Genomic DNA, 25,853 nt, shown 5'->3' with positions numbered 1-25,853 from the left:
ACCTAACACCCCAAACATGAAAATATTTATCTTCCTCTGATAAAAGACGAAGGGACCAGGACTGGATGTATTTTCACAATCATGTACGCCCATGCTGATGCCAAAAAGGGTGGTTTCACCCTCTTCCCCTCCCACCTGAGAGTTTTCAACTCTTCTAGTTCTTGCACTAACATGCAAATAGGCAAACAGTGGGCCTAATTAGGGAGGAAATGGGCTGCAAGTTAACCCTCCACCAAAACAGCAGCATTCAGGCATATCAGCCATTTCATTCTAGACTGATCATGCAGCTCTCTACGCTCTAATTCCAGCACCACAGACTTTGATATCAGCTTTAAACAATTGTAAAACTATGCCCTAGCCCACAAATAAAATTTTTGATAAAAAAAGAAAACTACTGAGCTTGGTCCATTTTTTTTTTTTTTTTTTGGCTAATTACTAGCCTATGCCCACTCCGTGGTTCTACAGTTGACAAACTAAAATCTCTGACAGGGCTGAAATATCATCTTCACAAGAAAAAACCCAAACTTTACACAAACTGAAGAAGAATCTAGTCAGTAAGCAAGGTTTTTATTTTGAATCCCATTTTTAGCTTGCTTTTGAAGCAAAAAAGAAACTAAATAATAATTTGAGCCTGATGTAAAAGCATCACTGTTGTGGAATTTCAGTCCAAACCCAGACTCCCCTTTTCACTCTTTTCTACTTATATTTTTTCACATCTTACATAAAACGTTGTGTGCCCTGCCAGCAAGAGGTCACCTCTAGTTTTTAAGAAGTGCCTTACCGGTCCCTTTTATTACGACTGCTATGCCAACAAGTAACGCTGCATCTTTAATCCCAACAAGTGCTGTCTTTACAGAATGGCATACCTGATAGAGAACTTGCCAAACTACCTCTTCGTAGCTTGCAGTCATCCTGACTCAGCTGACGATGGAGCTTGGTTTTCCCAGCAGATGAAAAGATGTCAGGGTTGCTGAGCTTCCTGCATCGCAGCGGAGTGGACTCCGTTATCATCTCCTGTGGAAAGAAAAACAAGTGGAGGTTTGTTAATGACGGCTCAGTATCTTGTTGTCTGAAACACAGAATTTGCCAAAGCATAAAGGAGACTGATTAAAAAAACCACAAACAAACCCCACCCCACAGACCAACAAAGCAAAAAACACAAAACAAAACAAAAAAATTTGACATTGTAAATCCCCCTCTTTTGTGCCCCATATCTGTGTGGAACACACATCACAACATCCCAGTCAACTGTGGTCCTTGAACACTACTGCTGTAAGGAATAACATTAATAATAGTCAGAAAAAGACAATTATGCTACAGCAGTTCTCTTCTCTTACAGTACATAGGAAAAAAGGCTCAGCTTTGGTTCAAGCTACTTCCTCTAAAGCAAAGAGCACTTTCTCCAATTTTCTTGAATATTTTCCCCATCTAGTCTATGAGTAATGTGCCTATAAAGAAACTGATGCAATGCCTATTGCAACCTAAAACTCCTATTATAAGTTACAGCTCTACGAAGACCACATGTATAACTAAATAATAATTAGGATAGAGATCATCCTTTTGTGCAATGTCTTTGTTATTACTGCAAACAAAATTAGACAGGTATTTGTCAGAAACACTCCCACACACGTGAATTTCTTTCACAGCATAAAGCAAAATTTCAATCAAAATAGCGTGGGCAGGACAGTGTGAAGCACAACCAGAGTGCTTTCCTCCTGCATTTCATTGTTCTGGAGGTGTCAAACTCTCATTCCACACCCAAAGAAGAATGATGAGCATTGCTATCAGACACGGATTTGAGGATGTGACACTTTCCATTAGAGCCCACACAGACCAACTGCTGAGCCCTCCCTTCTCTGCAGTGAAACATTCCACGTGTCCTAATGGACTGCTCCATTTTATTTCTGATGCCTCCCATTAGCTGTACAGCACTTCAAGCCATGCTTATCCTCAGGAAATCTCAGCTGAGGCAGAAAATAAACTTCCCCTGCACGATACATCACCGCACAATTTAACACAGTTTTAAATCGTGTTTAAATCAGAAACTCGTAGAGGCTTTTAATTAAAATTTGCAGATTCCAGTCTAAATCTATTTCTGAAGTCATTAATTCAAATCTATTCAGTCTACAGTGTTCTGTCTCAAACTGTCAAATCCAGACCAGAAGTATACACTTTAAAAACCTCAAGGGGAAGGGAAGGGAAGGGAGGGGAGGGAGATGAATAAAGTGGTTTTTCATGGAAGAAAAAAAAAAAAAAAAAAGAAAAAAAACACTAGATTTGGAACTTGAAACAGAATTCTCACTCATCTCTGAGTCACTCATTCTCAACCTTTCTTAGACCCCATCTCCTTCTAATCAGGAAATCTTTTGGCATCTCATAACAGTAAATAACTTTGTTATTTGTTTGAGGGACAGCAACGCTTTGCTCCACATCGGCTTCAACGGTGAATCTCTGCCAGGCTGCTCTAGATACAATTTCTTCCTCTGGTTACAGTCAGACTTTCAGTCGCCACAATGTCTAAACCAGATCAAGAGAGACACCTGGGTAACAAAATAGGTCATTCCTCTTACCCAGTTCACCACAAAGCTGCAAACAGTTGTGTTGGTGAAAGAGCGGGGAGAGGCTCCGAAACAAGTGACCTGGGGTAGAGAAAACTGCTCGAGCTGAAAACTGTTTTAATCTTACGGTTCTTCACACACATCTTGGAGCAAAGAGCCTCACGTTTTCACTTGTCTCTGACCCTTCCACGAAGGCACTGAATTCCCTCGTTTCCAGCAGCCTGTGCTTCTCTGTCATTTGGAGAGCTGAAAGGACAGCCACCTGTCTTTCTGTTTGTACTTGGGAGTAAGCTGAGGAATTTTAAATTGCAAGCTGCAGAGAACAAGGACAGAAAGTCTCTGCTGCTTCTGTTTGGGATGGCACAACGTGGTCACACGTGTAGATATGTCAGTAGGTAGACATACAGAAACACACACATTTTTAATATACAATGTCCTAAATGCCTAGACTGTCTAAAATATAGGACATGTTTCCCACCTGTGACAGTCTGATGTTACCCTACCCCCAAAAAAACCCCAAAAAACCACAGGCACTCCAGGTTACAAACAAGTTACTTAAAAATCTCATCCAGCCTTACCCTCTCGCACTCCTTACGTTTCGATTACAACAAATGTTCCCAGCATCCCTCAGCATCCAGCTGCTTCCCTGAAACTTCTCCTGTGTTGAAAGGCCCCAGACACAAGATGCTGTAGGTCATCCCACAGTCCAGGTACTGCCTGCTCTAAGAAATCCCAAGGAAAGTCAGCTTTATTTGCCCATTCTCAACCTGCACAGGCCATTGTCTTCTCTTCACCAGTTCCCATGTGTCCCTTTAGGAAGGGGAAGCACAGTCCTGCTTGAGGAGCTGATGCAGCAGCTGTAGCTGCTCTTCCACCACCCTCAGCTGAGTTGGGGCAGGGGCAGGGAGAGGGCAGGGGGTGGATACAGAGGAGTTGGTGCCCCTGGAAATGGCATCTGCCCACCTGGCTGCTGCCCATCACTCCCCAGATACATCTGCACCCAAGAAGACTGTACAAAAACAATTTTGAGATTATTCCATTAATAAGAATACTCAGCAGCAGTTAAAATTTCAAGATTAACTTGAAGAGGAGTGTTCTAACTGGACTCCTTTGTTCAAGCTATTGGGGATATTTGTTTGTGATTTGGGGGTTTTGTTTGTTTTGTTGGTTTGGTTTGTCCCCCTCAGGTGCACTTTCACCTCCCCCTCAACACACCCATGTACACATCTCACCAATCCTCCTCAGTGAACTACAGCTAAATAAGAACATTCATTCATTTGGGGAACCAGAGTAAGGAAAGGCACTAAAGTTAGAAACAAAAGTCATGTTATAAGCAATTTCTGTGTTCTACATCTCTCTCTCTCTCTCTCTCTCCACCCAAAATATAGACATTCACATACCCCTACCAGACAAAGAATGTGCCCACTTCCCTACCCTTTCCCTCTACCTAGAGTCTCTTTTTATTGGCAAAAATAATTACAAATTCTTACTACGTCTCCTTGAGTTACGGTACACAAGTTTTGTAGATCTGATAATATCTAAATCAAAAATTCCCCAACTGAAGGAGCATGTGGCGCTCCAACACCGAAAGGCACATCTACTCCCACCACTGTTTCTCCTCAGCTACAACACCCTGCCTACACACACCTTTCAGCTCAGCCCAAAGGCATATGCTACTCCTCAAAAACGTGAATCCCATTCAACATGAATTCCTTCCACAGCTGCCCCCAGCTCAGGCAACTCCTTCCCACCAGGACTTGTGCCACAAAGAAACTGTAGAAAGGTAACAGCTTCCCACACTCACCAAAAGGATCCAGGCTGCCTTCCACACAAGATAGATTTGGTGCATTTTACAGATGGGAATTTCCTCATAAACCCTTTTTTTGTTCAGCACATGAAACACTCGGGCAATATTCAGAAGACTATGTGGGTGTTGAGTGTGTTGAGGAAAGGGACTCCAATCACACTGTGCAGGTTTATATACTGTTAAACTCACTTTTCAAATATATATTAAAAAAAGAAAAAAAAAAAAAAGGCTATTCAGAGAGACAGTTTTCTTTTAGAAAATGCTAAGTACATCACAGCCAGTTTAAAATTTCATTTTCTAAGAGCTGTGCCCATATTGTGTCAGCAAAACAATGAGGGGGGAAAGTTTTAGCTTGACAACAATAGAGTTGCCTTTCATAAGACTGCAATTTATTTCACTCATCCTTCAAAGCCCAGCTTTGATATTGCAGTTCATGGATGAACTGCAGAGGAATAGCAGTGGATGACATTACCACTCTTAAACAAGGAAGGGAAAAAAAAAAAACCTAGAGGAAGAGATTTTTTTCCTTGTCCTTGCCCCAAAGCAATGCATACAAAGAACACAAAAAACTCACACAACATTCCAAATGGCTGAATAAAGAAACCCTTTGCAGTGATAGAATCTTGCTTACAAGCTTTCAAACTACTGCATTAGACTACCAGAGCGAGTGGTTGGAGAACAGATTACACAGCACAGGCTGCCATAGTTTTAAGGGCTCCACTTCCATTTTTCAAAAGAAAAAAGTCCTTGCAGCTTTGGAGATGAAAGCATCAGCAAGCACATGAAAACACTTTGCTCACACCGTGTGAAAAGGGCTGTGAGCCTCCCTCCATTAATTTCTTTTCAAAGGTGATCAAGAACTTAATTTACTTTGGGTTTGTGGCTTTTGCCACAAGTTAAAAATCAGGTTCAAACAGCCAGCTGAATCCTGCAAAGCTCAGGGCTGAAGATGAAAAGAGTCACAATCTCGACTTGCTGGGCAAAGATTATTCCTATCAGTCCCTACAAAGGTGCATAAAAGTTTGCTCACGGAACTTGAAATAGCAGGATATGAAAAAAAATGGCCAAAGCTTTTCCTGAACAGCAGGAGTCTGCATTTTTCAGCTTGGCCACTCACCACACTTACACAGAAAAAGTGTTAAAATAGTTGTGGTACTGGAATAACACATGAATGTGTCTCTCTTGCCTGAAATCTCCCATTGGGATTATCACACACAGCTCGATGGAGAACCAGACAGATTGCAACAATAGCTGCTGACAAAAAGACGAGAAACCAAACGTGGCTCCTGATGTGCAAGATCACTTTAATATCCCATGTTAAATTCCTGATCTGGTAATTTCAAAATACAGCTACGGGGAACCTTCTCGGTCCTTTTTTTTCCGTTCCATTGCACAGGGAAAGTCTGCCAGACAATTCAAGCAGGAAATAAAAGAACAAGCCCATATTCCATGACAAAGGTTTTCAGAAGCTCTTTTGTCTCCCCAGTGTTCATTTAAAGGTGCTGCAGGAGGGCAGCACAGCACAGATCCTTCATCTGCAAAGGGCAATGAATACTCTAAGTGTGGATATGTGTTGTCCTTGGACTGCCAGGTGAAGTATCAGCCAGTCAGTGGGATGGAGACATCAGCAACAGACTAGTGTTTGGATAAAACTTCTTAAGCCCTGTCTTTATGGCCCATGTTTGAGATGTAATATCGTCCAAAAGACATTTCCTTACTGTGTTATAACTAACTTAAAAATACACATTTCCTAGTGATCTCTATGAGAAGCAAAAATACTCAACTATGACTAACAAAATCTTCATGTCTGCAGGTCAAAACATGTTAAACTGCTAGCCAGGGGGTGGGGAACCTACACAGAAGTTCTCTATGAACAACTAATCCATTAATAAGAAAAAGGAGAAATCTTTGCTTTAAGCCTAATGAGCACAACAACCTCAGGTCATCTGGAAATGAATTCTAGCAAACTGTTGGAAGGAACAATGACAATTTAACTGCAATGAGCTGGCAAAGGATTCGCTATTATTAGCCCATCTTGTGAGGAAGATAACCAATGAGCAATGTAACTTGAGGGTAGCTTGATACTTTCTCAGTTTTTTGAAAGTAATAAAGAGAACAGTCAACACTGAAAGCTGCATTTTCTATTTTTTAACACGGTACTGTTTGTCCTTTAAAAGATAAAAGCCTGTTGTGTCAGGGCTGTGTGCATATCTGAGAAGCCTTTCTCCATCACTTTATATAACCTTATCTTTCATACCCTCAGAGAAAGATAAATCTGATCCTGTCATTAGGTTTGCTCTAATATACTCTAAAACACACTTTAAAAAAAAAAAAAGAAAAGAAAATTAAAGGCCTAGAGAACAGATCACAACCCAAATATCTACCTACAGAAGTTGCAATTAGCACAGTGGAATCATAGTGTTTGTGTTTAGTGTTTAGCACTTGAACTTTCTAGTCTGGACATTACATATTTAGGGAAGAGGGCCAGCAGTTCACCAGGAAGTTGAGGTGAGCCCAAATGTGACCAAAATTGTAGGCTAAATAAGTATTTGCAACTAAGACTCTTTTTAACTGTTTCTGCCTAACTCGTGTGCTTGCCAGCAGCATCCTAAAAAATGTCAGAGACAGCAGAATCAAGGAAAATTACATTAAATCAACACAGCCTCTTAGAGGCTATAATATATTGGTTCACGACAGCAACAAGAGAGAAAAGCTTTCTAGACTGTTTTACATTGTATAAAAATGCCAGCATTTTAAAGACAAGAGAGTTCCACAGTCTTTTTCTTCTCTTCAGTAGATTTATCTGAAGAACTTTGCAATAAATCCCAACATTGCTACAAAGGTAAATATATAAACTTAACTTAGTGTCAATATTAAGTTCTCAAAATGACTGCAAAGCCAAGTGTTATTTGCCACAGTGATGGTTTTCAACACATCATGCCCATATTTACCATTCTGAATACCTACAGCTACCTCTGTGAGCTCACCTGCACTTGTAGCACCAGTAACAAAAAGTTTAAAATTTTCTCTATAAAAAAAATCCCACGGTTAAAACCAAACAAACAAGAAAAAAAAAAAAAAGGTTTCCTTCCAATCTCAGAAGCCTCCACTATCTGATACAACCTCATTATCTTGTTCTTCCAATGAGAATATTCTTTTTTTACATCAAAGCCCTTCAGGAAACAACTCCCAGGAATGTTTGGATTGGAACTAATGACTGAGAAGATTTAATGTTTCACCAGGGAAGTTGGTGGTATTGACTTTGTTGTGAAGTGTCCCAGCTGCAGGAACGCATTAAAAAGCTTGTTAAAAAGAAAAAGTAAATATTTACAGCTGTGTACATTATTAGCCCCTTTCTGAGGGTCACTGAGCTGCAGAAGCATTTTATTCCTAATGGAACCACGGTCTAGAAGACAAGATTATTGATGATTAAATGATATCAGTTTGAATGTTTGGTCCTCACATGAAAACACAAATAACAGCACAATGGCTTAAACAAAGTATCCGATCGTGCTTCAGGATCTCCCTTACAGACAAATGGGAAGAGTAATTCTTGACTTCAGCTTGTAAATGCCTGAAGCCAAATGAATTTTTTTTTCAAGAGAAAAAAGAGCAAACAGAGCCTCTAAAGTCTGTACCAAAATTCTCAGGAGCTCAAAGAAACCACTACCAATATATCAAGGCTCAAAACCCCACACGTTGCTCGGTGGTTGCACTGACAACAAAACCAGTCTGAACAAAGACACTGCACATTAAAGGCCACATCATTCCTTTATCATTGCTCTTCTGCCATGAGGATTGCAAACATTAAAAGGTTGTGTAGGGAAGGGAAATTAACTTCTGGCCAGACAAAACAAAACAGGAACAACTCTATAATTCATCACCCTTACTCATCTGCTGTAAGGATTAAAAGAAATGTGAGCCCCCCCAAAAAAAATGTGATTTGTAATAAAATTTGGGTTTATAAGACATCAATAACACCTTATCTTTGAAGATTGGCTTTCAATAAACTCAGAAGATGTGCCAAGCATGTGATATTCCTGACACCACTGACTTCTATTACTACAAGTTCTCTTGAGCATCCTGGGCATTATCAATCACTCATTTATCTTCTCTATTCTGGTGTATTAGATTTTACAGGGTTAAACAGAGGTGCGTGTTTAGATTTCTAAAGAACACAATCCACAGCATCAGCAAACCAAAATTTTTCTCATTTGTCAGTTTCTTACAGATTTCTTGAGATATTTGTTACACAGAAAACACTGAATTTAACAGCTTTTATTACGATTACGCTGCGAGACAGACTTAGGATGGGAACTGCTCATGGAATTATGGAAGCAGGCAAGCAGCAGAAACAGCTGCATTTTAAGCTGTGCAGGCAGAGAGACCTATGATTTCATATTGGCTATAAAAAGAATTCCCAGAGCATTCTGCAGGGCACCTTGATGCCCTGCAACACTGATGCTTCTCTTTTTCTTCCAATGAGTGAGCTCTCAGCTCTCCAGCTATGTTTATTTTCGTGCACATTGCTAACATGGTGTCACCATCTCCTTCACAGACAAAGAGCAAAACAGCATAAAATACCTCAATAAACCTGTGTAAATTCTGTTTAATGCCCATAAACAAAGTTACAATCAAGTCATTTTCATTAGGAATGTAAACTCCCTCTGTTTTTTTTTTTTTCTAGGGAGGGAAATGAACAAGACCTAGTGATAAGTTAAAAGTTCATTCAATTTATAGAAACAAACAATTGCTTCATAGCAATAGATGTGGAAGACTTTCACCTGATTTTATGCATTACATGATTTTATGCATCACAGACAGGAATCTCCGGGTCAAATTTCAAAAACTAAGAAGTTGTCTGCGTTACCATATGACCCTCAACCCAAAACAATATAGAATTTTCTATGTCTAAGGCACAAATAAAATGTATTTACAATTAAAATACTAGCTGAAAATACAAGTTTGGCAAGTGAACAATAACAGTGTACTGAAATTTGCATACTGAATAAAAATTACTTATTTCCTCATAACGCGGAGTTCTAATCTTGTTCTGAAAAGGGCACTTTCCAAAGAAAAACGTTAATAATCATAATGTTTGAAGTACAACCCCAAATTAAAGTCTCTGTTGGTTCACTGTGAGATAAAGCCCTTAAAAACTATCACAAGACTAAGGGGGCTGGAGGAAAGAAATCCCTGCCCAACTGCTGTTCCTACAAAGAAAACAAAAAGGTAACTCCACTTTGGTGGAGAATACTCAGGTGACTTCAAGGGGCTTTTCTAACTGGGCATTCAGTCACTACTTACTGACACATAAGATAATTTTAAGACTCCCTTGTGCTTTTTGAAGCTCACTTGAACTGCACTCCCCTCACAAAGTATGAAACCAGAAAGCACTACAGGGATCCACTTGATCCACACGAATTTTTTTGCCCAGGATGCTTTTATGTGTCACAGCTATGACCTGAATAGCAGTAGTAGTGAAAGACCTTCATTTGCAGCATAAAAAAAATAAAAAAAATAAATAAATATTTAGTTTTGTTTGTGAGAGGGAAAGTTCCAATCCTTTGGCATCAATATTTTTGTTTCCATGGGCCATTTGCAACCTTCTGGCTTCCTACCACAAATGAGATATGCAGATCGATTCAGAGCAGAAAATAAGAAGCACTTCAGTGAAGTTTCCCTGAGAACAAATTTTCACTCAAACTCCATAGCAGATCTGCGTATATGGAACAGAAAAAAATATATTGTTTATTATAAAACTGTAAATAAAACTACCAACGGATTTAGAGCTGAACAAAATCAAGTCAACCTTTGGAAACTCAACAACTGCTCAGTCCTTGGCTTTCCTTAACAGAAATCCCATTGAACAGCAGAGATAAACTAATTCACAGTTCTTATCAGTGGCTGCACAAAGAAATGGAGACTCTATAATCTGGCACAAAACCTTCCCTGCACCAAGCAGCATAACACAATTCCATCCCAAAGAAACAAAAGCCAATTTTATTTTTTTTTTTACAAGGGCAAGACATGTGTTTCTTCCCTTGTGCCCAAGAACAAAAACAATGCCCAACTGTTGGGTTTCTGAACATCACCGTGCCTTGAGCTCAAGCTGAAAGAGTCAGCAGACACTTCTGCTCAAGTGTCTGCTAAACTGGCAAATCAACTCTGTAAACAGATCCTCCTCTGTCCCAAAAACTGGGGATAAATGCAAATGTCAAAGAAAATACGAGTAACTCACTGAAACGCATAATTTACCTTTCAGGCATCGTGTATTTTTGCCATCTTCACATTGCACAGGTCCAATTTAGGTCAATTAATAAAAAAGAGAAGGACATAGTTACTACTAATATGTCACTGCATCCATCTATGCCTCAATGTTTAGACATCTAAATGCCTACAGTCACTGCAGTAACCACATGACTCATTTATAAGCTTGCTCTAAAATAGTGATTATAATTTATTCATTTGTTCTCTGAACTGGTGCTGTCCAGAACACTTGACATCAGTTCTGACCACCTCATTTCCTTTTAAAGGTCTTCTCTAAGGCTCCACCTTGAAATGTTATTTTTATGATAATAAAGTGCTTGTAAATACACTAAAAATTGAATAGTGTGATTTTTAGTGACTAATAAACCCATTTCAATTACTAAAATTACTAGTTATTCCATTTTTGAGATGACATTTCCTTGCTCTGGGGCATTACAAAAGCTTCTTTACAATAAAACTGGACAAAAGACACAATCATAAGAAGAACTGCTCCTGGTCCTCTCAGCTTGTCCTCAGTGAACAGAGGACATGCAGCTACCAAATTAACAGAACAAACATCAAAAAAACAAGGCAAGACATGAATTATTTCACTACCTATCAGTGCATTTTTCCCCCAAGTAGCACCACAGATCTCCGTTACACACTCTCTTCCAGTTTTGCCTTTCCTAGAGTTTACCACTCTGCTTTCATTAGTCAAGTTGGATTCTCTGAAAGCCACATAAAGGACAAAGGTTTCCATGCAGTTTTGTCCCTTTGTGTACTTGCTTTGTAATGACAAATTGGATTTTAAGAAAGAGTGCAGGGAAATGCAATTTGATGGTTGTGAGCTGGATGCTCTTCAGTGCAAACCCCAAGTTTAATGCCTGGAATGACTCGGAATAATAGAATCATAGAATGTTTTGGGTTGGAAGGGACCTTTAAAGGTCATCTCATCCAACCCCCCTGCCATGGACAGGAACAGCTTTAACTAAATCAGGTTGCTCAGAGCCCCATCCAACCTGACCTTGAACAATTCCAGGGATGGGGCATCCACCAATCCTTCTACACGTGCATGACCCTGAGAGTGATGAAGATAGAATGCATAAGCAGCAGCACCAAGTTCTGATTACACAAAGCACCAGAAAGGCATGTTGGAAAAGCAATATATTAGAAAAGTAGGAGTTTTTTTAAATCATTCTTGTTGAGCTCAAAGCATGACAGCTGTATTTTCAAAGGATGAAAGGAGAACATGCTTGAGCACCAGTTAATCAATCTGACGAGTACTGTGTTTCCTAAAAGTCTTCAAGCTTCCTGAAATGCAGCTACAACGTTTTCTGAAGTTTTCATCCAACACACAGCACTGAATTCCCCTCACTCCTCAGTGGTGTACCTTTTGCACTTAAGTTTTTGTTTGGTTGGATTAAGAAAACACAGCAAAGCATCTCAAATTTGAGTCTAACTGCACACATAATTTAGTCTTTAGCAAAACTGCTTTCCCTTTGCTTCAGGCCAGCATTTGTTTACCACTGTAACCCCTCTGTACTTCCTCTTCTGTCACCAAAGACAATCTGCTCTGAGAACTCTTCCATCCAATCCAATAAGAGAAAAAAAATCACCAGGGATGGCAGGACCTACAGAACCTGCTACTTGGATAAATGAATACTGAGCTGATTTGCACAAGACAGCTCAGAGTCACTGCAAGAAGTCAGGGGTAGCAGAACGAGCCTCCTCCAAGCAAAAGCTTTACTGGAAATCTGCCTTGGATGGATTGGTTGGACAAGGTGCAGCTCATGGAATCTGCACTCCAGAAGTGCCCTGAAGTGCTTCTTATTCTGACCATTGCTGAGTATTTTTACCATGAGCAGAATTAGCTGAAATGTCAAGCACCTACAACAAGAGTTTCAGAATACAGCACGATGCAGTAAAGGCCAAGAAAAAAAAAAATTATCCAAGTGTCACTCAATTAATTAGTTAAAGAACTCATTTTGGCTTCAATACTGCTGAAAATGTTTATGGTGGACTACTTGTCACACCACGTAACAAAAAAACACTAGAGAAAACCTCCCCATACAGACAGATAAAAACATGTGTGGACTGAAAACGAATCAGAAATTGCATTTCAAAAATTCTTACACTCCCCACAGTCCAACCTCAACAGTGCCATCTGCTTCTGGAAATCTGAAAAGGTAGATGGAATGTTTTGAAGTGCCGTCTCGCTTTTATAATCGTGCAAATCCAGACCAACTAAAAGGTTTTGGAACATGTTTTATTGTTAAAGTATTTACTAGATGTATAACAGAAAGTGAAAATATTTGTGATGGAGTTCCAGTAGCAAAGATATGACTTTTTTTTTTTCCTGGAAAGAAACACAGCCCCATCCTATTTTCCATGTACATAAAGGACCTCCATTAACACTAGAGCAACTTCAGATAGCAAAAAAAAAAGGACAGGCTAGACAGCTAAATTTTCAAATTATTGCTAAGTTTTCAGTCTTGAATCCTCTTTCCTCACTGCACTGTGATGTGTATTTATAATAGAACACTTGAAAATAATTTCTGACAGATTGCTAGATTTAGGGTTTGTGGGACCTAAGCTGTAAGTTGGACAAAATAAACTCACAATAAACACAGTTTAGAGGAAGAGCAAGGGGAAAAAAAAGCCTTTTTAAAGCTGATTTCAGAGATACTTAACTACACACCAAACAAAGCCTTCAGACCTTTCTACTACAGTGAGATATCACAGAGCATCAATTTCCTATATCCAAGAGTGACATCTACCATGACATAAAAAAAAGAAAAAAGAAGTGCATTTTCCTCACCTGAAACAGGTGTAAAAAGGTAGAATTTTTTGAGTGTTCATGGACTCAGCTCCTTTCTCCAAAGAGCAGCATTTTCACCAGGCTTCAAACAGTCCTACATCACTACAAAAATGCACTAACCACAGCACACCATTATTTGATGTGGAAATGAAATCACTGAGACTCTGTGACCTGTCCTTTTATCTATTGTGGTTTTTGAGGAGCAAGGTCTTGCTGAGTGATGAAGCATTTTGTTTTAGTCTCAAACAGCTCACTAACCAGGTGGTCTTCACTGCTTCCTTAGCTTCAGCTACTCAGTTTCCATGAATAAGAATTAAATAAGACTTTAAAAAAAAAAAAAAAAAAAAAAAAAACAACCTTTTATTTTAAATAAATCCCTATTATCATATCTACAATAACCCACTGCACTTCTAACAAGCACCAAAGCTGCCAGAAGACTTCTCTTGGCTCTTTCACTTCTATGCTGCTCCTGGGCAAAAAATGCAGTGCACTGTGTATCTCTCCACTGCCTGCTTAGCTATTCCAATATGCAAGATATGAAATTTATGTGACTAATACACAATATTTGCTCTTCCTCTTCACTTGTGACAGGAAATCGAAACCTCACACGGGTGAACTGAATCATCTAAGCTGCTGATGCAATGCCTACCTACTTATTGATTTACACAAAAGAGTTTTGCCCATTAATGTTCAACTTAGAGAGATGTTTCTATTCTGTTCTGGGCCAGAGAAGTGCCAACAGCCTTTTGGTGCCACTTTGCTCTTATCTAACAAACCCATTGCAGAATCAGTCACTTGACTCTATGGCCCTTTTGTCTGCTTCTCGATTAATCTTTTGGCTCAATTCTGTTATTATCTAATAATCACATTGCAGAATTGATCCCTTGACTCTATTCCCCTTTGCCTGCTTTTGGATGACTCTTCCCCTCAGTCACTTTTTCAGTCCCCCCATATTTCTTTGTTCACAGCATGAACAAACCACTGAACTCAGAGGAACAGGTTGCCAGGAGCCATTGCTACCCCATCAGGATACAGAGAGACAAAACTGTGGTTGATGAAGAAGTCAGACGTTGCTTTAGCTCCCCTGCCAAAACAGGCACAGGACACAATTACCCTAAAATCAGCCCTCAACAACAACAGCCCTGTCCCAGAAGGGGTAGCCAGAAGCATCTGTGTGAACAGATATTTCCTGATCTTCTAGAACTCAGCAGCCCTCCATCCCTCCCTTGATAAGAAGGGGCAATGATGTTTACAGAATGTATTTGACTATGATTAATCCATACTTGCTTTTTATGGAATCTGGAACGTGAATAGCAAAGCCTACACTTGATTGCAAATGCCATCTGCACTGCTAGCAATAAGTCCATTTGATCCTGTTCATTTGCTTGAATTTTGAAAATAAACTTCCATCTTCTTCCTATTAAGTTTCATCCCAGCTTGTAGGTTTTGGTGTGAAGCTACAAGAAACAGGTTTGAGCGTTGCAGGACTCAGGGTCCATGGCTGGGGAGCTGCAACACAGCTCAGTTCAGCAACATGAGAGACAAGAGCTGTGGAGAAAACTCAGAAACAAAAAAAAAGCTTTTCTCTTCACCTATCAAACAGAAGGGAAGACTCAGAGTAGAAATAACCAAAGAACACCAAACTGTTCTGCAGTCTACACACAGGGCTCACCACACCAGTGGTTCTGTCTTTACTAGCACCGATGGCACCTAGAGAGAAGAGGAAAAACAGAAAATGCTTTATTATACTTGAAGCACAGAAGTGCTGATTAGGAAAAAAGAAAGGTCTCTTCAGTTTCCAGGCTTGCCACGCAGCAAGGAAAGCATGGTAACAGCTTCTTTGCAGCTGTGGAGACAAAATAAATCTGAGTAGCACGCTGGGGTTTTGGCCAGTTTCTCCCTGCTGGTCACTGACTGCTTTCCAAAAAAAAAAAAAAAAAAGGGAACAGGGTGAGAAGTCAGTGGAAAAGATCCTTTGCTATTTCTTCCAAGAATCAAAAAAAAAAAGTGAACTTGAAAGGTGGAATAAGCTTTCTAACCTATTACTTACAAGTACTTTTGGACTGATTTGCATTATTTTACTCATACATGGAGTAGAAACATCCACATATGCATAATGTTACAAAATCCTCTCTCATACGACACACCCAAGGGTGGTAATGCAATCCCCAAAATTGTAAAGAGACAAGTATCAAACATGAGTGTAGAAGCCACCCTGTCTGTGATCACACTATTCCAGGTTGCTGCCAGAATACCTATTTTTGGCACACGCTCCAAGAGCAGTCAGGAGGGGAAAGCACAAAGTTCTAGCAGCAAAAGGACTCCGTGTCTTCTCTGTTCCAGGCACAGCTTGCTTTTTCATTTCCAACACTTCTCCATGGAAAAGAGATCAGATAGTAGGGAATTTTTACTGCCTGTGCTAGCAGAGGCATATTCCACAGCTGAAAGTTGGACATCAGACAAAACACGTGTTGAAATAAGATGTCGTTTGGTTTTCTAACTGCGGGGATAATTAAACACTGGCAGAGCTTTCAGAAGAGGTGACAGACACACCACGACGATCGAAGGCTGAGATAAGATCAATTCCTAAGAGAGATGTTTCAATTTATTTTTCACGAAAGCTCCACCAACTGCACCCAGGGGGAAATGAGTCTGCGTAACCTCAGTAACACATTTTGGTGTGGGGACACAGAGATCTACAAAGTTTCAAAGTCAGGTGGAGAAAAAGGAATACTTCTGCTACTCTCAGAAAATTTGTAGCACAACAGTTCCACGGGGCTGCAATTGTTAAGTGATGTGATTGTTGGTCAGTGAGTTACCTTGTTCAAAGCTCGGGAAATACTTTCTATCCAGTGCAGAAATTACTCAGTGTGCTATCTGGGGAACACAAAAGATCTTCAGGCACATCAAAATTTACAACTGGAGATAGTCTGGTGGCATCATTTCCCATCCAACAAACAGACATGCAGCAGGGGAGCCTCCAGGTTCAGCAATATTTCAGTCCAGCTCTTCAGCAGCAGCTGCTGAATTAAACTTTACTCACAACAAATGGTCCATCCAACCCAAAATCCTGCCTCTACAACTTGCAGTCCCTCCACCAGCCCCTCACACTGCTTGTTGAGATTCTACCACTGTTTTCCCCTTCACCTCCTATTAACCAACAAAACCACATGGAATCTACTCATAAATCCTTTCCTGGCCATCCATAGCAAGAAGAGGGGAAAGCTGCAGGAGTGAGGGGAAAATGCTGACAAGCACAAGGTCTGATTCTGTTCTCTCACCTTGTCACATCTCTGAGCAAGGCACCCCAGGGTAGCCCTGACGAGCTCCCTGCACGCCTTTAGAGCAGGAAATGCCATTCAGGGATACTCAGTGCTCAATATTCTCTATTTTTACTCTTATGACTCTCAACCTTCCCCCCCCTAGACCTGTCACTATACTTCAGCTCTCCTTGTATCTGTTTATTCTCTCCCTGCTCTCAGAGGAAGACAGGATTTAGATTTGTTAGGGACAGGTTAACACCCACTCATGCAAAAAACTTGTAAAAATAGCAAAGACATTCCCTACAGACAAGCAAAGGGAAGCATCATGCATTTGCCCAGTGCCAGAGTTCTCCTAATTGGTAGTTAATGTCAGGTGTTTTCCTCAGGTGGATTCCATCTGCCTATTTAATTATCTTCACTCCTCATCTCCTACCCTGAATGATTTTTGCATCTATTACATCCTTTGGGAAAAAGAAAAAAATATAAAAAACACATGCACTGCCTCTTGCATGAAGATCTACCTCATTTATAGCCTCAGTCCTCACTTGGTAACAGCAAACAGCAACTGTTTCCTCTACCTACCCCCTCCGGACCTACCATAGCCATGGATACTTCCAGCATAACCCCCTACAGTCACCTCTTCCAGAAAGTGAAGACTCCTTTCTATGGGAACTTTGTCTCCCACCTGAAGTACACAAGGTAAGAAAGACAATTCAATCACAATTTAATAACTGATTAACAGAAAATAAGTTGGATCAGTGGGCCTTTTGCCCCCATAAAAGAAGGATCACCAGTGGAGCCCCACGAGGATCTTTTCTTAGATCAACACCTTGCATGTTTTAAAGCAAAATCTAGCAACGAGGCTTAACACTGGACAGAGTTTGCTGACAATGCTTGAAGTTATTCAAGGTTGCAAAAACGATGGCCAAAGGTCTGAAGAAGACTTTAATGATACTGTTCAAGTGGGCTGGAAAGTATCCAATAAGATTAAATGCAGATAAATATGAAGTGGGGAACAGTATTTAAAAAACCCTAAATTTATGTACACAATGACAAATTCTGAACTAGTTATTACCTCTTGAAAGAGTGATTGTGGAATTCTTACAGTTCCACAGAAGTGCCAACTCAGTGCTTACAGATCATCAAGAAAAAGCAGGCAGAAGATTAAAGATTAAAAACCTAATATACTGTATAAGTTTACAGGGTGGCATACCCTGAAATACTGTAGCCAGTCCTGCCTATTGTTGCTCAGCCCTGTTCCTCCAATTCCTGCATCACTGTCTCCAATCAGGAACACACCAGCAGGAGATGCAAAGAACACAGCAAGGGCAGTGAAAGGAATGGAGCCACTTCTTTCTAAAACATCTCTGGAAAAGTCACAAACAAATGGCAAATGAAAGAAAAAGTCATCAACCCACAAACCATGCTGAATAACACGGATTCTCTTTTTCACTGCCTCTTCCAACACAAGAAATAACAAACAAGGCATGAAACCAAGCAGGCAGAAAGTTTAAAAACAAACAAAAATAAGTGGTTTTTTTCCACACAAAATGTGTTTAAGCCTTGCAACTCGGCCACGGGATGTTGTGGATGCTACAAGCATACACGGCTTCAGATACTGATTGGACAGATTCACAGAAGAAAAAACACACTGGGGGCTCTAAAAACAAATATCACCTCTAGTTCCGGAAACCTGGGAGCCACAAATTACTGGAGGCTGGGAGAGGCATTTCCTCAATACACACTATACTCTTCTCCAAGCATCTGCTTTTGGCAGCTGGGAGAGGCAGGATACTGGGTGAGAGGGGATCTTTAATGTGACCGAGTACAGTAATTTTTACATCCTTACATAACTCATAAAATAAATGAAAACATTAATCGTATGTGTGTCGGAACTATAAGCAAAGCACAGCAAAGGAGCAGATTTTCGAAGGCCTAAAGCTCACTGATTAACTGCTGCAGTCACAGTTTGATAAGGGCTTTTTTTTTTTTTTTTCCCCAACTCTGGAGTAGCTTAACCTCTCCCAACCACAAACTTGTGCAAACGCACGGCAAACAAAGAGATGTGAATTTAATTCTGAGTGTTCCCTGCAGCTGTGCACACTGTGGCACTGGCACAGCTGAGGGCATGTTACAGGCTTGGAAACAACTGGGCTACTTAAATCAGAAGTGGCCCCAAAGGAAGTAGTTGTCAAGCTACAAGCTGGATCAGTGGAAATGGAGTATCACGCTGCCTTTTGCATCTCAGAAGGCCCTTTTTACCACAGCCACACTATCAACTAGGGATGTTTAAAGAAATACTGTATTATTGATATTAATTACTGTATTATTGATATTAAAGACAGAAACATTGCGAGTTTGTCCTGTTTATTACGTTCATCCAACATATCCATTTATTTCCAGTTGCTTACCACGTTTACAAAACACCAAATTAAGGACAAAAAGGGGAGAGGGGACAAGGGGTTCCCCTTAAAGGTTGGAAGGCATCTCAGACAGGATGAGTAGAAGTCTTCTTAACTTTAGCTGAAAAACTCCTCGAAGACTCCATCACACCAAATACCTGCCAGCATGGAAAGGTTTGCTCCTACAAGTCACATCAGGTCCTAGTCAGAGCACCCAAGCTACAAACAAACTGGCACCATCTCCCACTAAAAAGCCTCGTGCATCTCAAAAACTGGTATTTCTGAATTTGAAGCCTTCCCTGCTTTGCAGTGTCGATGTTGTTTTGGTGAAGCTTCCCAAGTGTTCGGGACGTTGCAAGATACGTGGCATGTTCTGCATGCACGATTTGCAAGGTTGGTTCACAACTACCAAAAATGGAAATAATTAATTTCCTTCAATTTCCATGTCAGTGTCATAAATAATATGTCAAAACAGCACAACAAACACCTTGCTACTGAATTTAGCAGTAGCTAAATTGCATTTAGCAATAAAACTCTACAAATTTCTTCCTTTAATGGACAGCTTGGAAGGTACTAAGTCACCTCTTCTGATTTCAGATTTATTTTCTTTTTCCTGAATAAGGATCTTAGCATTCTTCAATTGTATCAGGAAGGGATAAACATCATAAGAAGCAGCATCTATCAACGACCTGGATTAACAAGGCACTAGAGAATAAGAGAACTCTCTTCTTCCAGGGCCCAGTCTGAAAAATATATAGTCAAGAGACATCCAGGAGAAATACTACTCAAAAGAAAAATACAAGACACCTATAACTGAAGGCAATGTAATGCAGCTTTCCTAGAAAAAGAAAAAAACTAAGAAATTATTTTTAAAATAGCATGAACCTGTGCAACAACGTAAACTTAAGACACCTTTCTGACAAAGAATCTCGTTTTTCACTTTTGTCCAAAATACAGCAAAGCAAAGCAATGAATTACTGAATCCTGGGAATCTTCATACTTGTGACACCTCCTCCTACTCCTCAAATATAAAAAAAAAATAGCATTATTCGTCACCTACATTTTTAAACTGCTAAGTGTCATCCCCCGTTTTTCTCACTTGTAAAACTGGGAATGTCAAAACACACCAAAACAAAGTGCTGACGATCCTAAACTTTGGTTTAGCATCATGTCTTTAGTTTCTCACAGCTATAACCCTAAGCAGCAATCAGTGGATCCTATTTTTCGGGGGGATGAAACACAAAAGAGGTTATATTGAACTTAACACCCTCTCCCACGTAACAAGCCTATGCATTTTCAAGTACCTGCAAAGGTTATGGTACGTTTCCTAAATAAACCACTCCTGGAACTGAGGCGTAAAAAATGCTGGAAAACGCATCATAACCATGGTCGCGTCTAGGAGTGACCTACGGAGGGTTACTAGAAGGATGCATTCTGTAATTGTTCATACCAGCAAGCACGTAAGAGGGGCTCGATTTCACCGCATCCTCCCTCGCTCCTTGCCGGGCGCACCGCGGCTCCCGCACCGCTCGCTCCCGCCACGCCGGCAGCACCGACACGGCACGGCCGCCACCCCTCCCCGCTCCCGGGGGCACCTACCTGCGGGAGCGGCGGGCGAGGATGCCCGAGGGATGCCGCCGCTCCTCCCGCCCCGCCGCCGCTCCCGCCCCGCCGCCGCTTCCCCGCCGGGATGCCGGCCCGGCCCGGTCCGGCCCGGGACAGCGGCCCCGCCACGCGGGGCGCGTCTCCATAACAACGCGACCCCCGCCCCGCGTCCCGGCTTTACCCGCTCCGGCGCCCCCGCGGCCCGGGAGTCCTCCGGCTCCTTCCTGCCGCCGCCGCCCCCCAGCAGGGCGGCTCTGCGCTCCGCCGCGCTGCCGGACACCGCCCGGCCGGGCTCTCTCCGCGCCGGCGGCGGCGCCGCTTTGTCCCCCCGAGAGCGGCCCTTCCTCATTTCGGCGGCTTCTCCTTCTTCTCCTCCTCCTCCTCCTGCTGCTGCTGCTGCTGCCGCTCCCGCTCAGCGGCGGCGGCCGGGCCGGGCGCCCATGGCGGGGCGGGCGGCGCTCCCGGCGCGGCGCGGCGGCCGCGGGCACCTGCGCGCGGGGCGCGCGGGCGCGGACATGCCGCGCGCTCCCGCTCCCGCCGCCTGTCAGCGAGCGCGGCCCCGCCCCGCGCGCCGCCGGCTATCGCGAGAGCGGCGGGAGGAGGAGCGAGACTTGGGGGCGCTGAGGGAGGGAGGGAAAGGGGGCGGCGGGTTCGCCGAGGGGCAGGAGGGGTTTGTGGAGGCACCCGGGGCAGAGCCGGGGACAACTCGGGGACACCCTGCCGGCCTCAGGCGGCTCCCGCCGGCACGGGCTCTGCGCCTATGCCAGGGCTGCCTCGCAGGAGGCGGCTGGGAGGCGCGGGTTGAGGATGCAGCGTGCGGGGGTGTCACCGCGGCGTGCCCCACAGAATCCCCTCTGTCTCCTTCAGTGGAGATGTTCCAGAACCGTCTGGACGGAATCCCGTGCCTTGGGTGGGGGGACCTGTGGTGCCTTCCAACCTGACCCGTTCGGTGATTCTGCCCTTCTGTGACCCTGAATCGCAGAATGTCTCGGGTTCGAAGGCACCGCAGTGGGGTCACCTGGTCCCACCTCGCTGCTCCAGCAGGGTCGTCCCAGAGCACGGGACACAGGATCGCGTCCAGACGGTTCTGGAATATCTCCACCGAGGGATTCCACACCCTCTCTGGGCAGCCTGTTCCAGTGTATGGTCACCTGCACATCCAAGTTCTTCCTCATGTTGCAGTGGACCTTTCTGTGCATGGTGCTGCCCCCATCATCATGATCCAGGATCAGCTCAGGTGTCCAGCAGCATTCGGCTTCCCTGACAATAAACTCTTAATTGCCCCTGAGAACATCAGGTGGGCACAGGACCTTCCTGGTGGTCGATAGCATTGGTAAAATGCCACACTGTTCCTCCAGCAGGATGCAGAGGGATCCAAGTCCCAGGCCCTGCAGTGATCCAGTGACTGGAACATCCCAGGGCAGCCCCCATCCCACCTCAGGAGCTGCAGGGAAACGTTCCCCAGCTGTGGCACCAGCCTCTGCAGCACACTTACCATGGGGCAGAGTGAGATGTGGTTCACCATCTTCTCGGCAGAAAAGACAAACCTTCAGAGATTCATTACCTTGAGGAGCATTCACAGCGTATATCATCATCTTGTGTTTCATCTCAGTAATTCACACCCTCTCGGCATTTTTGTCTTCACAAATTATTTCCTGAGGGTTTAAGTTACCGGTTTCTGCATTCATTTTTCACAAAAGCAACTTCAAAGTTACCTTTTTTTTTTTTTTTTTTCCACCATTACATAGCCAGGAACCTTGCTGCTGCTGCAGAAAAAAAAGAACTTCTCCCTTTTAAAAATGCTGAAAAGGCTTATGCATCTTCAACCAGGAAATCTGATGTATAAATTTTTTATTAATTTTGTACAGAGACAGACAACAAAAATACACTTCCCAACGATTTATTGAGGTAGAAGAGTAGGAGCATTATTAAGTAACTATTAAGAATATTTAAATGCTTGCTCAAAACTATTTCAGGATGCGGGATTAGTCACAGAGATCTTTTCCCCTCATAATTGTATATGATAGGGATGGACAACCACGTGGAACTTCCCAGCTGGGAATCCTGCTCTAACTAAATGTAAATAATGCAAATTTATGGAATCTTGGCATCCTCGTTAATGGGAGCCTATTAGGATGGCACAGTGCCTCATCATAATTTGGCTGGATCTTTGCCCTGTTGCAACACAGATGCCAATTAGTCGTTCGTTGGTTATGGCCTGTGGGACACCCTGCACTGGCTCACACCTGTGCTCTTCCTGTGCCAGAAAGGAATTCGTGCAGGGAGAAGGGAGGAAAAGTCACAATGAGGATTTGAATAGCATTACCTGTCTAAAGTATTAAACAAATAAACATATTAAAAACAAATCTTCAGTCTTTTTTTTTAGACAGAATTGCAAATAATTGCCTTCTTGTTCCATGTTTTAATCACAAACTTGAAAGATCTCTTTCGTCTCTCCAAACCAAAAAGCCATTTGGGGGTTAAGAGGACGTTTTACTTGGGAAAAGATTGCATTTGGTTTGTTTCTGGCGTGTTTCCTTCTCTGTTTAATCCCTGTTCAGTATTTTGGACTCAAAATGTCTTTCCGATATTTTTGAAACCAAAGAACAGTGAGGTTTCGTGTTGACGGAATAGGAAAACTACTCATTTTACTGAGTCTCCCGTAGTTTTTCCATTCAAACTCGTCACTGAGTATGACCTGAATCTGCAGACCAGCCTGAGTGACCTGATTTTTCTTTTCCATATGAGCTAGTTTTCTGAACTTTTTTCTTTAATTATTTTTTCCAGCCTTAAATAAAAGTGAACGAATCGTGAGAGGCTTGGCAGGGAAAAGGGGCACAGATGAACAAGGCAGAGCGTGGTGTGATGCCACGCCAATGCTCATGGTGTTTGTCTCCAGAAATATTCTGTCACATCCATGAAAGACAGAGGAGAAATTAATAAAGGTTTATAAAGGGGGTGGTTGTTATGATTCCTGTGTTATCCAGACTGACCAACACAGGGGACTGCAGAGAGCCTGGGTAGCTCATGTGCTGATAATTAATGCAGTTTCTCTTTGCAGTTCCAGATATTTCCCTCCCCGGCTTCCACCTTCCATTTTCTCCATAAAAAGAACATCTCAGCATGCCCCTCTGATTCAGAAGGAATTATGCTATCAGGAAAAGTTCCCTTCCATTCTTCTTTAGCTGGTTTAAAGAGACTTTGGTAAGGCAGGACAGAGTCTAGTCCAGCTTATCCCATAATGTTTTCTGAAAAGACATAAATTCATCTGCAACGTTTTTATGACTGCTGAGCACACAGCTACAGCCATAATTCCTGGAGCTGGAACAGAGATATGCAGCCTGAAGCTGTGAGGTTAAAACCTCTTTATTCCAAACAGGATAGAAAATGCTAAATAGTAAAAGTCCTTAGGAGGCTGCTGAGCAAGAGAATTTCCTCATAAAAATGAAGTACTTCACTGAACCATTTGAATTCCTGTTAAAATCGAGCATTTGGCAAAACTGGTGCCGCACAAAACCCAGCTGATCACCTGTTCTCCCTGTTTCCAAGGCAGAACCGCATCCTTAATGCCACCAAACGAGTACATCGCCACCACTTGTCGTTTGCCACTCCGCTCACACCGTGCCCACGACCTTCACCCTCGGTGTTTCTGCTCTGTGCGAGACGGAGGAAACGGCTCTGGTTGCTCCACGTGTGAACCTGTCACGCACCTTCTGTCAGTGGCCCAGTTCTGAGGGCATTCACAGACGAGTTTGGGGCTGTACTCTGGAGTACTGATGTGTGGCAGTCGGCTCTGTGCAGTCAGGCAGGAAGGCAGCACGGCACATTGTGCTGTGCCTGCGTAGAATGGCAGTAATGACAAGTAATTACACAGGCTGCTCGTCAGCGCCCTGACTCCTGGATGCTTCCCTAACTAACTTCCCCCCCACACACACATCCCATGACAGCATTCTTTTTTCAAGATTCACAGGTAAAAAACAACCAGAGTGACACAACTAGAGAACAGCAGTAAGTCCAGGACCTTGACACAATCTAGGCAAAATTTACTCATGATCTGGGTTTAGTGAGGTCTGCTCTTTGAGGAGGTCTGCGTTAGACATCTGTGTAATTAATAAAAATACTTATAGTTACATGAGTTTTTTCTTACAGGAAAGTTATAAACAGTCATGTTTCAAGGCACAAGCTAAACATTAGGGAATTAAGGAGGATTAGGAAGAAATTTCTTGCAAGCAGGTTTTTTCATAAATGTATATTATACCATATTATTATTCCAGTGCATCTTCACTGGAAACCACCACTGTTTGTCAGTCTTAGGGACAGAATAACGAAGTAAACTAACTTATGTTTGGATGGCAATTACTAGATGTAGATATAACAAAATCCCAGTCATAACTGGATGTGATTTGCTTTCCAATAATTCTTTTCCTTCTTCATATACCATGAAGGACATATATCCTTGTTCACAGTGATGCAGTATGTCAAAGTGCCAGCTTTGCACTGCTCTAACCTTGGTTTTGGTATCATATTTGCATCTGGTAAGGAAGTAGAAGATATAAATATGCAAATATATAACTGAAGTTAAAAATAGGGCTGTGAGATTTAGGGAGAGCTTAGTGCAATAGTGCTAAACAGCACTCCTTAGCAAGAAAAGCTCATCAAACACATTATAGCTTTAAAAAGAGTAGAGACCAGTGAATGTGCTGCTTTCATTGTCAGCTTTGGTTTGTTTGTACAGCACTTGCTACAGTAGGGCTGTTACCCACAGGTGTTAACAGAGGAGAGGTTACATATGCACAGAAATGTGTTTATTTGTGCATATTTCTGAAAGGTCCAAAAAGAGAAGCACATGGAGAAGGGAAAGATATTGGCCAGCAGGAGTTGCATCAGATCCTAACTGTTGTCACCCTCTCTTTGTCACCCAAACAAAGGTGAGTTTTAAGAAGGGCCCGGGGCAGGATTACACATAGTTCTACTCTTACTTACGGAAACACCTCCCAAATGGATGACAAATACAAGACGGTAAGCCATGGAAATCCAACAGGTGTGAGGTGGAGGCTGGCACGAGGACACCTGAAGAGAATTAATGTGTCTGTATTGCAAGAGAACAGACAGAGAGAGCACGGATAAACGGAGAAGGGATTTGGAAGTGAA

General features: G+C 42.2%; 1 protein-coding gene across 1 annotated transcript in view; it reads right to left on the bottom strand.

Moving 5' to 3' along the window:
* MAST2 (microtubule associated serine/threonine kinase 2) overlaps window positions 1-21,131 on the bottom strand; it is a 190,905-nt gene extending 169,774 nt beyond the window's left edge. The window contains exons 1-2 of the mRNA XM_027893597.1: window positions 20,884-21,131; window positions 867-1,014 (exon numbers count right to left, since the gene is read on the bottom strand). Of these exons, the coding sequence (XP_027749398.1) occupies window positions 867-1,014; window positions 20,884-21,051 (316 nt within the window). The 5' untranslated portion in view covers window positions 21,052-21,131. The remainder of the gene's footprint in view (window positions 1-866; window positions 1,015-20,883) is intronic.
* Window positions 21,132-25,853: the final 4,722 nt, after the last annotated feature.

This window comes from Empidonax traillii, unplaced genomic scaffold (genome assembly GCF_003031625.1).
Source record: "Empidonax traillii isolate 1590-97213 ecotype Southwest subspecies unplaced genomic scaffold, ASM303162v1 scaffold15:size5535645, whole genome shotgun sequence".
Classification (NCBI taxonomy): domain Eukaryota; kingdom Metazoa; phylum Chordata; class Aves; order Passeriformes; family Tyrannidae; genus Empidonax; species Empidonax traillii.
The sequence above is the reverse complement of the archived record's forward strand: the minus strand, read 5'-3'. Positions and strand labels throughout refer to the sequence as shown.